The sequence below is a fragment of the Haemorhous mexicanus genome, chromosome 13 (genome assembly GCF_027477595.1).
Source record: "Haemorhous mexicanus isolate bHaeMex1 chromosome 13, bHaeMex1.pri, whole genome shotgun sequence".
Taxonomy (NCBI): domain Eukaryota; kingdom Metazoa; phylum Chordata; class Aves; order Passeriformes; family Fringillidae; genus Haemorhous; species Haemorhous mexicanus.
In genome coordinates, this window is record NC_082353.1 from 15,924,149 (window position 1) to 15,938,180 (window position 14,032).

The window sequence follows — 14,032 nt, forward strand, 5'->3', positions numbered from 1 at the left end:
AATGCAGGGACCTTGAAGGTGCTGCTAGCCCCACACAGGATCATCCACCTCAAATGCATTGCAGGACATGGCTTTTGAAAAATCATACACAAATCTTGGTACAACCCTGCCCCTTGAAGAACCTCTTGGCTCAATCTGTGACCAGCTGAGAAAACATAAATGTGCCTGAATCCAGCAGTTGAAAATGCAAGGGCTAAAAAAGCCCAGGCTATCTTTAACAGTCTAAAGCAATGTCACTGGGCATTGTTCAGCTTTGCACAGGAAACCAGCAGGTCACAGCAGCACTGACATTTCTTTACAAAGCACAGCAAAGGACAAGGTGACAACACCTGCACTCACCACTTCCTCTGCGCTGTCCTTCTGAAAATCCACCTCGTCCTCAGTTTTCATTTCCAACATCCCTGTGCAAACAGAAGGTCCACAAAGGTAATTTAAAACCAAACTTATTTCATTGTTACTAACATTTTTTTATTTACTCAAACCAATCCCCCCATCCACCCAAAAAAGGAAAAGAAAACCCAACACCCCAGGCCGTTCAACAAGTCCATTTGAACCCCTATAAGGCCATTTGATTTCCAAATTCTGGTTTCATTACTGACTTCACTGCTTCCTTGCTATTCATTTTAACAATTATCCTATCAGGGAACGAAGGAAATGATGAAACAGCAGCAAGCATAGGGTGAAATTCCTGACAACCTGTAGGTGAGGCCAAGCACATCTGCAGGTATTTGTTCATGTATTTTCTTGGTTCCCATTCATCTACATAAAGAATCAAACTTTTTGCTATTTTTCTCCTACCATAACCCAAAGATAACACAAGAAACTAACCTTGTCCGCCCTCAATAGCTATTTCAAGCATTGCAAAAAAAAAATTTAAAAAAAAAAATCACAAGCTGCAAAAACTCAACCCACCTGCACTGCCTCATAGATGAGAGAATTACCCTGCTGGACTAGGAAAGCAAAACCTTTGCTGCTGGAGTTTACAAAGTCCCAGCTGAGTTTTCCCTTCTCCACGCTCCTGTGATGGTGTCACCACCACAGTCGTACAAATTTCATGTCCCAGCTGCTTCCTCTGCCCAGCCAAGTTTTCATTAGTCACCATTCCCCAGGGGTTCCCCCTGCTTACCTTTCTCTGGCAGGAAGTCAACATCGTCATTCTCTTTGATCCCTAAGCTAAGGACTCTCATGACACACAGGACACTTTCAGGGGAGTGAAGTGATTTGACCAAAGCCACCCAGAAGGAGAGTGGCTGCGTCAGGGCTAAACCCCCCTCTAATCCCACTCCCTCTCTCGTTTCTACTAAAAACAAACACTGGATGGATGACAACGCCTTCTTAAGGACGACATATGCTTGCAGTGAGTTTAGCCCTACAGGGATTTAGCAAGAGGAGCCTCCCATTTTCGTGGGGAAATCGTCCTAACAAGTGTAACTAATGGTTTTCCACTGCCTTTAATGTCTATCCTTTTTTTTTTGGGACCATCTGGTTTTGCAATGATTTTGCCTCGATTGCATGAATTTGTGGGCAGACTCAAAAACCAGAGATAAGGCTACAAATTTCTGTGAGTTCCACTTGCTGGGAGATGTGCTTGGAGTCATGGCAATGCCACCATGGTTGAGATCCTGATCCAAAGACAGAACATGCAAGTAAGAAACATCTGGTGCACTGAGGACAGGAGAAGCAAGCTCACCCTGCTGGGTAATAAATGGAGGATGAAGACATTAAGCCCTCAGGATGAAATTTGAGGCAATTTTTTCACTCTCTCACTTCTTCTTAAATTTCTGTTAAGAAATATCCCAAAGGAAAAGTACTATAAAGCTATCACAGAGGTCTCTGGACGTAGTGCCTCTCACTGCAAGTATGGCACTGTTAGTGACATTTGTTACCTGCTCATCCTGCCACTCTAACAGGGGAAGGAAATCATTCCAAGAGCTTTTCTATAGGGAAAATGCCACCAATAAGAATGAGGTAAAGACTCATAAGGTGATGTTCTTCTGTGAAGGAATATTTTCTTGAAATGCTGAGATCTGCAGGAGATATTTCTCCCAGGAGAATAGCTAAGGAGCAGTAATTACAGTATTTGTTATTTAAAATGGCAGACCTCAACCATACAATCTAACCTTGCTTGGTTTGGTTTCTGCCAAGAAACTGCAACTACTCCAAGGTGTTTTGTCAGCACAAACACATGGCATCTCTTCTCTTCTCACCCAGCCAGGCTACCGTGATATGATTTCATAACCTAACTCCTTTCTTTTTTAATGAGTAGCATCTACCTGCCTGACTTGCAGATAATGTGCTTGCAGAACCCATTACTCAGCTGTAATGCAGTTCTGAGTCTAAAGCTAACAGTAGGAGGAGATGCCTCAGGAAAGCATGATCTACCTTCATCAGCTTCCTTCAGGGTTGTGACCAGTCACTAGATACCTGTCTGGATAAGGAAATTGACCTTTTGAAGTCTTTGTTTTGGGGGTAGGCGGAAACTAAGCAGAGGCAATGAGATAAACAGGTGTATATTTGGGAGCAGCTTCACAATATAAATAAAAAAATTAAAGACCTCGATGATCTGGAGTAATGGCAACAGCAATTATCAGCTGATTACATTGCTGATAAATTACCATGACAATAAACCCCTCTGACTACACGAGTTTCTGAGAAATGGCCTTGTGACCTACACTTCCTTTGGGAAGGTTTTATTGTATTCCACCAAAAAAAGAAGTGATTCATCCTGAGAACTGAGGAGTCTGACTCCGGCATGGATACAAAATCCTCTGTACAAATCCAGACCTCAGGGAAAACTCCCTAGAACAGGCACAGCAGAAAAAACTTGAAGATTGCCACTGAACTAATATAAAAAAACATGCTACCCAAGGCTAGACATCGACATAAAAAATGTACACAGCAATAATTATAAACAACAAATCACTTCTATTGAATTACTGCCATATCAGAGTTCTAGATGGTGCTCTATAGGAGATCAGTGTCAGAAATATTCCAAATAACGAGCTTGGATTCATAGCAGTCACTTGCCTCTGCTTAAAGCCAATTTTTTGTTTTTTGGGCTTCCCCAACATTTTGATTCAAAATAATCCTAAAGTACTTCAAGAGAAAATACTACAAATTAAATTTTGTTTTGTGTGGCATCTCATTGCACATAAACAATTTCTGCTTAAGGACAGGTCAGACCATTTTATTCCAAGACCTTTCAGCCCTAATTCCTTATGTATTTTAAATCAGTAACAGGATCGCCTCCTTTTTTTTTCCTCCCCTTTCCATATCCTAATACAGAATGATGACTTAACAATACTTTCCTACTTTAGCTACTATCTTATTGGACTGTCTGGTCCCTTTTCCTTTTCAAACCTCTTCTAGACAGTGTCATGGCTTCAAGAATCCAACCAGAAGTAAAGACCTGGACTGTAGAGATAGAGCCAGAGGCCCCTAGGAAAAGGAGCCCAGCCAAGTATTGACTTACAGCCACTCCCATCTACTGAACTGTCAAACCAACACAGCATTAAAACAGGTTCTTTCTGAAAACAGCTTTCTAATCCACCTTTAGATCTTTCTACTTATTTACTGGGGATCTCTTGACTCATGTTTAGTGGCTATCTCTTGAGACACAAACATCCAAAAAATCCTGAACCTAACAAAAAATTCATTTGCTGGACCCTCCACTGACACTCTCCTCCTCTCCTGCCCTCAATTATTCTGCTGTCACATATCAGAACAAACTCTCTAAAATCACCCCATGCTGCACTTAGACTGAAGAAACAGCTCTCAGCATCAGAGCAGTGAAACAGCTTTATAACTTCACGATTCATATCATAACAAATTTTCTTTTAATCATTTAAATGCTTTGTTTGATTGTTTGTTTGTCAGGTGCTTGGAAATTGAGAGGCACTGTATCATTTTCTCAGAGCAACAAAAAAATGGCAACTGAAAAAGTTCAGCTGCTTCCATTTAACAGCTGCCTGAACAGGTGGGACACACAGATCAGATTAGCTCCATGCTTCAGTACCAAATTCACCTACCATTAAATCCCAGACTGGAGCAACAAACCCATTTCTTTTTCATTCAATGTACCCCTTTATCTCCCTTCCTGGAGTTACCTGGTGATGTTTTCCATTTAGCTCCTGCTGCATGGAGGCTTCTATGCTGTCCCCCAAGTCCCAGTGCTCTCTTCCATCACCACTCATCCACGGGGAAGGCCAGTCCCATTTCCCAGCCCATAGGGGCCAGTAAAACTCATCACCCAAGTTCCAGCACTGCTGAAATGCACTGGCAAACACCACCAGCTGCTCTGCCTGACAAAAAAGCTCTGAAGCCCGGAAAAGGCAGTGGGGGAAGGGCTCACTGGCTGTGTTAAATGACCTAATGCTGCCAATTAGGAAGCAGCTTCGGGCAGTTCAGAGGGACACTGGCAGCTGGCTCACATGGACAAGCAAAGAAAAGCAGGAGAGTCCCATTGTACCCACCTGCTCCACACCAGCAAAAATAAAGGGGAAAAGCAAAGGAGTAACACCAAGGAAATAAACCCTCATGAAAACTTATAACTTTAAGATAAAGTAATCCAAACAGCTCAAGCCCATTCATTTCTTGTCCAGCGAGGATTTACGTGCTAGAAATTCTCCTGTACAAATTCACAGAAGATGATGCTCTGTTCTTACCTCCAGTGCCAGACAAGCAATATGTATTTGAACTGGAAGTTTTTATATGTAATTACAAATTTTTTGTTTCCCAGAAGAAAAACCTCAGACACTTCCTCTCCAACACAAGCATCCAGCTCTTATTTCCTTACTTTGCTGATGATGCAACAGAGATACGCCTACAAAGAAAAACCTAAAAAGTAAAAAACCAATTGATTTTTCCTACCTGTAACAGGCTCAGCTCCTTGCACTGCCAGGCTGACATTCTTCTTCTTTGTTGAAGAACTGCAATCCATTTGTCCATTAAGGCTGGCTCTAGCATCCACTGCAGTCTGGGGCTCAAGCCCCACTTTTTCTGCAGCAGGTACTTCGGGGGAACAAGGTGTCTCTGCTGCAAAAACCACTGCATCAAAACTTTTTACCATTTTAGGAACTTTATCCAAAGAAGAGGCACCATTAGCCAATACCAAACTCTTCACTCCCACATTTTCCAGTGACTCCACAGGCTGCAGGTGGCAGGAACACGGCGAGAAGGGCACTGCAGGTACAGCTCGGCTTTGCTTTCCATGAGGCTCAGCCAAGCCCTCCCCCTGAGCCCCTGCCAGGGCAGTGTCACTGTCACCAGCCGGGCAGACGGTGTCAGAGCTGGAGTCGCTGTCACACGTGGGCTCCTCTGCGATGGGCTGGAGCGCTGCCCGGGGCAGCACGCTCTCCGTGTCCTCCTGCTGCTCTGCAAACGCTGCAACAGGGGCTATTGTCACCTGCCTTGGCACCTCCTTACCCTCACAGGCATCGCTCAAGGCTCCCACCTCTGAGCTGTCCTTTAACTCAGGGATGCTGCTGTGGGGGCAGATTTGTTGCAGGGTTTGAGTGGGGTCCTGTTCTTGGTTCAGCCCAGCATTCGGACAAGGGTCACACTCTGCACCCAGTGACTCATCTGCTGATGCAGGTCCATGCATGGTGCTTTCTGCTGCAACCGCTGCTCCAACCTTGCAGTCTTCTTTGGGTTGGTGTGTTGCTTTCAGCTCAGCATCCACACTGCTGCTGCCCACCACAGGCCCCCCAAGACTGCAGGAGGGGGGTTTCACAACAGCAGCAAGAAGTTCCTCCGACAAAACCTGCTCATGGCCATTCACATGATCCTCCTGCTCAGGCTCAGCTTGGCCTCCTTCAGCTTGCTGTGAGTGGTCCTGCCCTGGGGAGCCCTCATCCCCAGCATGGTCCCCTGGCCGGGTGGCAGCTACCCCGCCATGCTCCCCACCGTGCTGCCAGGAGAGCTCTGCCGTGCCTGCCCTCGCCGCCACCGCTTCCTGGTTTTGTTTAGATTCCTCATTATGAGTTGCAGAGGGTGTGCCTATTAAATTATCCTCAGCACAGTCTGCGCCCTTGGCACATGGAGCTGATCCAGGGTCATTACCTTGCAGAGCTGCCTCCTGCCCGGGAGGTGCCACTGCAGCATCTCCCTCCTGACTCACAGCTGGCCCCTCTCCTCTGGGTAGGAGAGATTCCACCTTGCTCCTCCCCTCCTGCTCTGAAGTGCTTTCTGCTTTCTCTGCTCCAGCCTGGGCAGGCTCTTTCTCTGCCAGGCCTGCGCTCACATCCTCTGGAGGGAGCGATACAGGCTCACGTTCCTCACGTTCACCCTGCTGAGCAGTGTCTGGTTTGAAGCTGTTGCCCATTTCACTTTTAACCCCAGTTTGAGCAGTAGAAGGGGGACAGGCAGCAACTTCCTGACCACCGCCTGCAGAATCTTTGCTTCCTCCATCTCTGCAGCTGCTGGTATCAGTTCCTACTTGCTCCTTTTCACTGCTCTCCATGGCTGCAGCCCCATGGTCAGAGATCTCACCACTCTCCTGGCAATGTGCAGCTTCTGCACCACTTTCATTACATACAACAGCATCTCTGTTTGCAGGTTCAGCATGAGGGCCATCAGTTTCCACACTGCCTTCCAGTGAGGGCAGGCTGGATCTTCCATCTGTGCAGCCTGCTTCCACCAGCCCTTCCTGCTCTCCACTCTCACTGCTGCCATGGACTTCCAAACCAGCAGCAGGTTTTGATGTGCATGCAGGAACCTTCACACCATTCACTGCTGGCAGTGCTTCTGCAGTGCTTGCAGTGACCTCCTGCCTCCCTGTGACACTGGCATCACCCTGGCTTTCCGTGAAGTCACCATTTACCGGAGCAGTGCACGAGTCCACATCAGTCTCTTTGTTACTGCTGGTCTTGCAAAGCTCAACAGAGACACTGCCAATGTCACCACCTGCATTTGCACCGTCACAGGCGGGTTCCACTCCCACATTTGCATCCTCCCCATCCGAACACTCAGTGCCGTTGAAGCCACTGAGTAAGGGCTGAGCAGTGCTGGATGACTCTTCCTCAGCTGGGTGTTTCTCTTCCAGCTTTGCAGTCCTCTCACCAGGCTCTGCCAGCCCATCCTCTGTCCGACGCGGGCCCTTAGCCCTCTCAGGTGCCCCAGCACAGTTCCTGCACTCAGTCTGGCCCATGGCCACATCCAGGCCCTCCGAGGAAGCTGGGGCTTCACCTGCAGCTGCAGCCACAGCAGCAGCACTGACAGCAAGCTCCTCAGCAGTTTGTACTTCCTGATGAGCACTGTCTGTGCTGCTCACGCCAGCCTGATCCAGAACAACTCCAGCCGATGTCATTCCAGCTTCCTCATTTGTATTTCCAGAACATGGAAGATTTACAGCACCATTTACACTTGCACACAGGCTCACAGTGCAGTCCTCATCTGATACAGTCCCAGAGCCCTCTGCAGATCTTAGCCCCGCCCCTCCTTCCTTTTTACACAATATCTCTGTGTTTTTACTTTCACAGATGCTGGCTGGGCTGTTCGCACCCCCCGGGCTAACCATGTCTTCTGGTGCATCATTAAAAGCTCCCAGACTGCTGCTGTTGCCTTTCTCCTCCTGCTGGGTTTGGTCTGAGATCTGCCTGATGTCCAGATGAACCAGATCAGATGGGTTTTTCTGCCTTTCTTGTCTTGCCATTTCTTCTAGGCTCTGAGAGGTGGTGGTCATATGACCCTCTGTTCCTTTAGTACAGCTGTCTCCAGAATCTCCCAGAACAGGCTCTGTCTGCTGCCTTAAACTCTGTAACAGCACACAAAAGAAGAAAAAAAAAACAGGTTTATTCTGTCATGAAGTTACTCAAGACCTGTATCTACCTAATCCTATTCCACATTAATCCTATTCCTGGTGCTAAAAATGTACTGCAGTGGGTATTTTACACGTTGGTTTTATTAGCAGGAGGTAATATTGAAATTATTAGAATGACAGAAACGTTGGTTGAAAAGAACATCTAAAGGTCATCTAGCCCAACCACCTGCCTGAAACTGGCCTACTGCCACTGCAGCATCAGGTCAACCATGACTTTATCTTGCCAAACCTCCAATGACTGAGTGCCTACAGCCTCTCTGAACAATCTGCTCCCATGCCACACCACCCTCCCATGAAGAATTTTCCCTAAAGCCAGCCTGAACAACCCAAAGCTGAAATTTGTCTCTCTACCCGCCCTGCTACACCATCTGCCATCACTGAAAGGAACTGTCATCTTGGTAATTGCTCTTTGAGAAGCTGTAGTATCAGTTCTTGAGTGTACTTTAATTCAAGAACTGTAAAGAGCAGAATTCAGTCTACCAAATAATGCAAATATATACCAGCCTTGTCCCAAAGGACTTCTAGCAAATGCTGCTTAAGAACACCTTCAGATCCCCACCCAGCACTCCCCAGCTCTTACCAGCATTCCTCAATTTTCTCTCTATGGATGGAAATGCCAGCATTGGCTGGCAATGTCCAAACACACCAACTGTCTCCTGCTCACAGGACTGAACTAATAATCTAATCTATTCCTGAGAACTGCAGGCGTAATTAAATATCGGAAATTTATTTCCTAGCTGGAAGTAAAATTTTCAAAATTATGACATATTATTAAAATTAATACATGCATTATCATGGAACAGTCGGATCATAATCAATTCCTCCCTAATCTGCCTTTTCCTTCCAGAGCACCCGCTTTGTCAAGCTTTTATAGTTTGATACAAACAAACCTTTATTTAAAAAGAACTGTCTGTTTCAATATTTCCTTTCATATTCTCATCTCTGTAGAAGAGAACGTATCAATGTTCACATCTTAGAAATAGTGGCTTATTAAATTACTGAGCAACTCCAGTCCCTCAGTGTACACCCAACAGAGCTCCCCACAGGTTTGCTTGGGGTTTTGCACCACGAGCTTTCCAAGGTCACACTGGTTTTTCACTAAGGGCCTGAGACTCTCCATATGTATAAAACTCTAATGAACTATGTAAAATCTGAGCTTTTCTTGCATTTATTTGTAAAAGGATTAAAAAAAAAATACATGCATATTAGAAGTCTAACTTGAACAGCTCCCTGCAAATTTTGTTTAAGTTTTTAGTAATCAGAGAACTAGAACTTCACACCAAAACTGGCAGCTAAAACACCCTGATAATTAAAGCAGCCACTATGTTAACTGAAGCATCACGGGGAACTTCTGGGTATTGCATATACTCTAAGAGTGGCTAAAATCATCACTGCTTCCTTAAGGATATTGCATTTACTTGTCTTTCCACACTCTGAGGTTTGCAAACACTGAGCAGTGCCACAGACTCACTGAGTCACAGACCACTAAATGTACTTCTGGTGTTTGCCACCAATCCCCCTGCTATTCAAAAGAACCCTGCTGCCCAGCTCCCATCTATGCTGTCAGCTATGCCTCCCTGGTTTTGAGGCACCCCAAGCCAGGTTAGCCCTGGAGGCAGCAGCATGGCATCTCCATCCCTTGTGCAGCATCAGGGAAAGGACACGGGGCTCTGTGTGCAGCAGTACCCACAGGCTGCAGGTATTTTTTGCAAGGGCAAACAGTGTGCCAGGCCTTTGGTGGCTGTAACCCCACAGCAGAGCATGGAGACTGTGCTCCTGGATCCTAGCCAGGATGGACAGACATGCAACAGTGACACTTGCTTGGGAATAAGCAGGGTTTTCAAAAGGAGGGACTGCAGCAGCCCCAGCATCCTCACAGTGAAGTCACTCTGCTGATAGCCGGAAAAATACAGCCATCACCAAAGGAAGCCAACAGGCTCTCAACTGACCCAAAATAAACCTAAATGAAATAATTACAGGGCTGCTTTCCAAATTCAAATCAGATTAGATGTGAAGTAAAACAGTGGTGGAAAGCAAAGTCTATTTCTGGTTTCACTGTCAGGCAAAATGTTCCCAATCTGGCATTTGCATGAGCAAACAAGCAGTGAGCTGGATATGCTTGCCATGGCTTAGGGTCTCTTGATGGAAAGGGGAAGAGATTTCAGTTAACCTGGATTTGTCACTCATGCCATCAGTTCCTGTTGAGACTGGGAGTAACCAACATCTCAGTACTCAGGGAAGGCTGAAAATGGCTTAGCATAGCCCATTCCTCTGCTCATTCCCCAGCCCACTGGGTGCACACAACAGTTCTCCCCTCCCTTAGTTAAAGCAACAAAAATATCCTGTTGTTTAGACCCTGCACCTCTGCAACCCCGGATATGTGATCTGATGAAGGAACACACCCACAAGTGATGCCAACGGTGACAGACACGTGGGTGTTTCTGAGAAAAGGCACAAAAGTGTTCTGATGTTTCACCTTCCCAACTCAGACCCTGTGGCATGGATTTCAAAGCAGCAGGAGAAAGTCCTTCCAAAACCCTACACCTCCTGTGGTCCAACCAGCACAGAGTTCGAGAGGAGCATAGTGAAGAGATCATTATGGACACAAACCTTGTGTGGCCAAGGCAGGCTAGCCTTCTGAGTCCTACACTGAATTGCTACTGAAACAGCCATTTTTTCCATAACCTGTCTCAGAAATTTTCCTCTCAGTCTCCTCTCTGACCCCGAACTTTCCATCTGAACAGAGATGTTCCCACTGTGCTTAAAGCCCACACCCCCAGCCTCACTCCAGAGCCTGCCTTAAGCTGCCCAGTGACTGCCAGACAGACAGAGGGTCAGCATTCTCCAGGAAGGTGTTCCTACCCATCCAAGCTGGTCTAAAACTAACAGATCAGGCAGGAGCTGGGAGCAGAGAGAGGCAAAACAGAGCTGGTGTCCCACAGCCCTGAGCCTGCTTCTCTTCTGAATGAGAACATTTGCTGCTAATACAGCTTAATCAGATCTCCCCATGCTCAAATAAGAAGCAAATGGACAGGTGTTCACCTGGATGCTTGATAATGAATCCAGAAAAAAATGCCTAGAGAAACACACCCTGAAGGATGCTGACATGTAAAAATCCTCCCCAGGTGCCAGGCTGCAACCAGCCAGATCTGCTTCTCTTCCATCCCCCTCAGCCTTTTGCTCACCTGGTGCTGGTGGTTCTGCATGTGCATCTGCAGGTGCTGGATGTCCCTCTCCCAGCTGGCTGCTGTCCCCTCCGTGGCCTCAGCTGTCAGCAGGTACACATCCAGCCCACGGTGGTGCTTCACGCTGTAGTCCCCCGAGTGCACGGTGTGAGACAGGGTGCTCCACGAGTCCGGCTCCCTGGCTCCCTCCCTGCAAAACAAGGGAGGGTTAGTGGGCAGGCAAGCAGGGATCCTGCAGGGCAGGACACACAGGCTCTCCTTCACTCTGGGCAGCATCTAATCATGGGAGTAAGAAGAACATCGCACAGGCTCCAGGGCCAGACAGATACACACACACTCCTCAGTCTTGAAAATTAATGTGATTTAGCGCTAATGCCAGCCACAAGCTTTGTTTCACAAGGTCCTTCTCAGGTAGAGATCTGTGGTTTTTACCCCAGACTGTGACAGACTAGCAGCTAAGGGCAGGACAACTGTGTTTTAAATCAGATTTATCACAGGTGAAGATCACCAAAGAAGCTGTCACAGAACAACAGAGACCTGAAAGGCAGAACAGCAAAGGAATAAGATGGAAGGAATGAAAACTATCATGGTACAACTTCACCAAAGCCAGCACACTGCTCACAAACACCCAACAGCCATCAAATTGCAGCAATTTTTTCACTCCTGAAATGAACTGAACCTGCTCTGTGAAACTGCCTCTGGGCAAGATTCTTCTCAGTGTTGTGAGACAGTTGTTTTCCTGCAGCACTATCATGGGCTTTCTTTTTACCAATCCAAAGGAAAGAAAGGAAAAAAGATGCAGTAGATCAGAATGAAAAATAACTTAGAACGTAAATGAAGTCAATAGGAATTTCTATTCAGTCCTCTCTTTCTGAACATCAAACCTTGATTTTGCACCACTCAAAGCAGTAATTCCTCAAATCTCACCAAACTGCAGAGCAGCTACACTGTGCCACTGAGGTGTTGAGAAAAGACTGAGGTGTTCACCACCTTCAGGTTCACAAATTTCATTTTGAATCAGAACTGATTCAGGAAACCCAAAATCTGTTTTGATCATCCCAGACAGAGCAGTTCGTGCACCACCCCACCAAGCCCTGAATCCCTCAGGAGAGACATGGAGCCAAACCCCAGCAATGTTACACAAACAGGGGATGACACTGAGCTGCTCAGGGGTGCAAGAAATGGGATTTTCCCTGTCTTCCTTCTACCAGGGACACATCTACTGACACCCAGTCCCACCTTTGAGCTGGGTTGGTGATTGGACCAGATGACCTTTAAAGGTCCCTTTCAAACCAAACTACTCTGTGAATCTATGATGTCCCCTCCCTGTTGCAGAGACTAACCATCTTCTGATCTCCCTTTCCTGCCCAGCTACAAATTTCCTTGGAAGGGTTAGAACTGTGATTGTTTTTAAATAATTAGGAATTCAAGAAAGTACATAAACACAAATGCATGCCATCAACCAAGTAAAACTGCACGTAGTTTTCAGAATCTTTGCTGAGAGGTCTTGCTTTAAAATCCGCAAACCTTTCTTATGGGCAAGGGCCCCCCAGTAAGCCACAGGGCTATCTCTCTGGGAAGCCAAGCAATCTAGAAAGCAAAGTCATAACGAGCAAACACCATGATCAGCAACAGGAATGGGCAGAGCAGGGTGGGGAAACGGTAAAATGGTTCATCAGAGGCAGAGAAACCTGTGCAGGCAATGGTGGTGGCAATGGCTGCCCCTGCTCTGCTCCAGCACAGCCACCCACCCCCTTCTGTGATTCATCTTGGGTTAAATCTGCAAGGAAATTCAGACAAAGGATTACTATGGCTTTCACCATTCTCTACTATTTATCTCAGTCATGACTTGACTTCAGCAGAATTACACTTGATTTAAGCAGAATCAATATTTCCACAGAGAAACACAAGGAAGGAGCCAGTTTCTGGTAGTGATTGGTCTAAGTCCACAGAGGCACTGAAGTCAACTGAGCCATTACAACTAACTAAAGAAATGACCTTCCTTTATCAAGAAAACACAGACATTTCTGTCTGAAGTGTTTTTCTCTTCAGCTGTCATGTATGAGAAACCACTGTACCACTCTCAGAGTACAACAAGGCAGTGAGCACAAAGCCCACAGTCACCCACTCATGGGGACAACAGCAGCCAGATTAAAGAACAGCACACGATGAATTTGCTCCACTTTCTCATCAGCTTCAAGGACCCTCACAGGCATCATCCAGTCAGCACCCACAAAGCTGCCTGCATGACTTGTTGAGCCTCAAAGGGACCTCAGCAGCTTCAAAAGGCTCAATCTGGAGCAAGATGACAGGCAGAGTCCCCTGCAACACCGCACGTGTGTCCGCCCCTCCAGCAATCCGCAACCTTCACACGGCCCAGATGGATCAAACAGTCACTTTTGCTTACAAAGAGAGCAGTTTCTTTTCAAATTCAAGCTGCCAGTCTGTGTTACACTTTATGAAAAGCTTTAAACCTTTTGAGAAAGCAAGAAGTTTCTCACATTCAGCCAAGTACAAACTCCAAGCTCTCGTTTTTAATAGCAGTCACCTTTGTTACACAAAATTAAACAGTGAGATAGAGAATGGTTCAATCTACTGCTTCCTTCAAACCATCCCTTTCATACTCTGCTCCATCCCAGCACTAATGGTCTGAAGCAAAGAGGACAAATGAGGATTCACAAGCGTTAACTCATTTTCACACCACTGTTCCTGTTGTTCAGGCAATCTCTTCCAGGGCCATTTGAGAAGACACTCCTGCTCATTTGCTCTCATACACTGAGCTTCACTGTTCATGCCTTTCCTGTATGTCTCACTGCAAGTCCTGGGTTTTATTGAGAGATGATAAAAACACACTTTCTTCCAGGAAAAAAGCTTTGCTGTTACGCATTTTGTACTTCCTGGCTGTGAAAGATACTTATTTTGTCCAGACTTGGAATTTTTGTAGTGGTTCTATAGGCTTGCATATCCAAGCTGCTCTACTAGGAGATAAAAACAGATATGCAAATACTTACTGAAGATTTATTAGCAA

At 46.2% G+C, this 14,032-nt stretch overlaps 1 protein-coding gene across 9 annotated transcripts in view; it reads right to left on the minus strand.

Moving 5' to 3' along the window:
• Window positions 1–14,032, minus strand: part of AKAP13 (A-kinase anchoring protein 13) — a 209,474-nt gene that overhangs the window by 92,089 nt on the left and 103,353 nt on the right. For 8 of the 9 annotated variants that reach the window (XM_059858562.1, XM_059858568.1, XM_059858567.1 and 5 more), the window contains 3 exons: window positions 11,005–11,194; window positions 4,870–7,753; window positions 340–401 (listed from right to left, as the gene is read on the minus strand). In XM_059858562.1, coding sequence (XP_059714545.1) covers window positions 340–401; window positions 4,870–7,753; window positions 11,005–11,194 — 3,136 coding nt within the window. Of the gene's footprint in view, window positions 1–339; window positions 402–4,106; window positions 4,270–4,869; window positions 7,754–11,004; window positions 11,195–14,032 lie in introns of those variants that run through there. The other variant, XM_059858571.1, reaches the window with a different exon arrangement.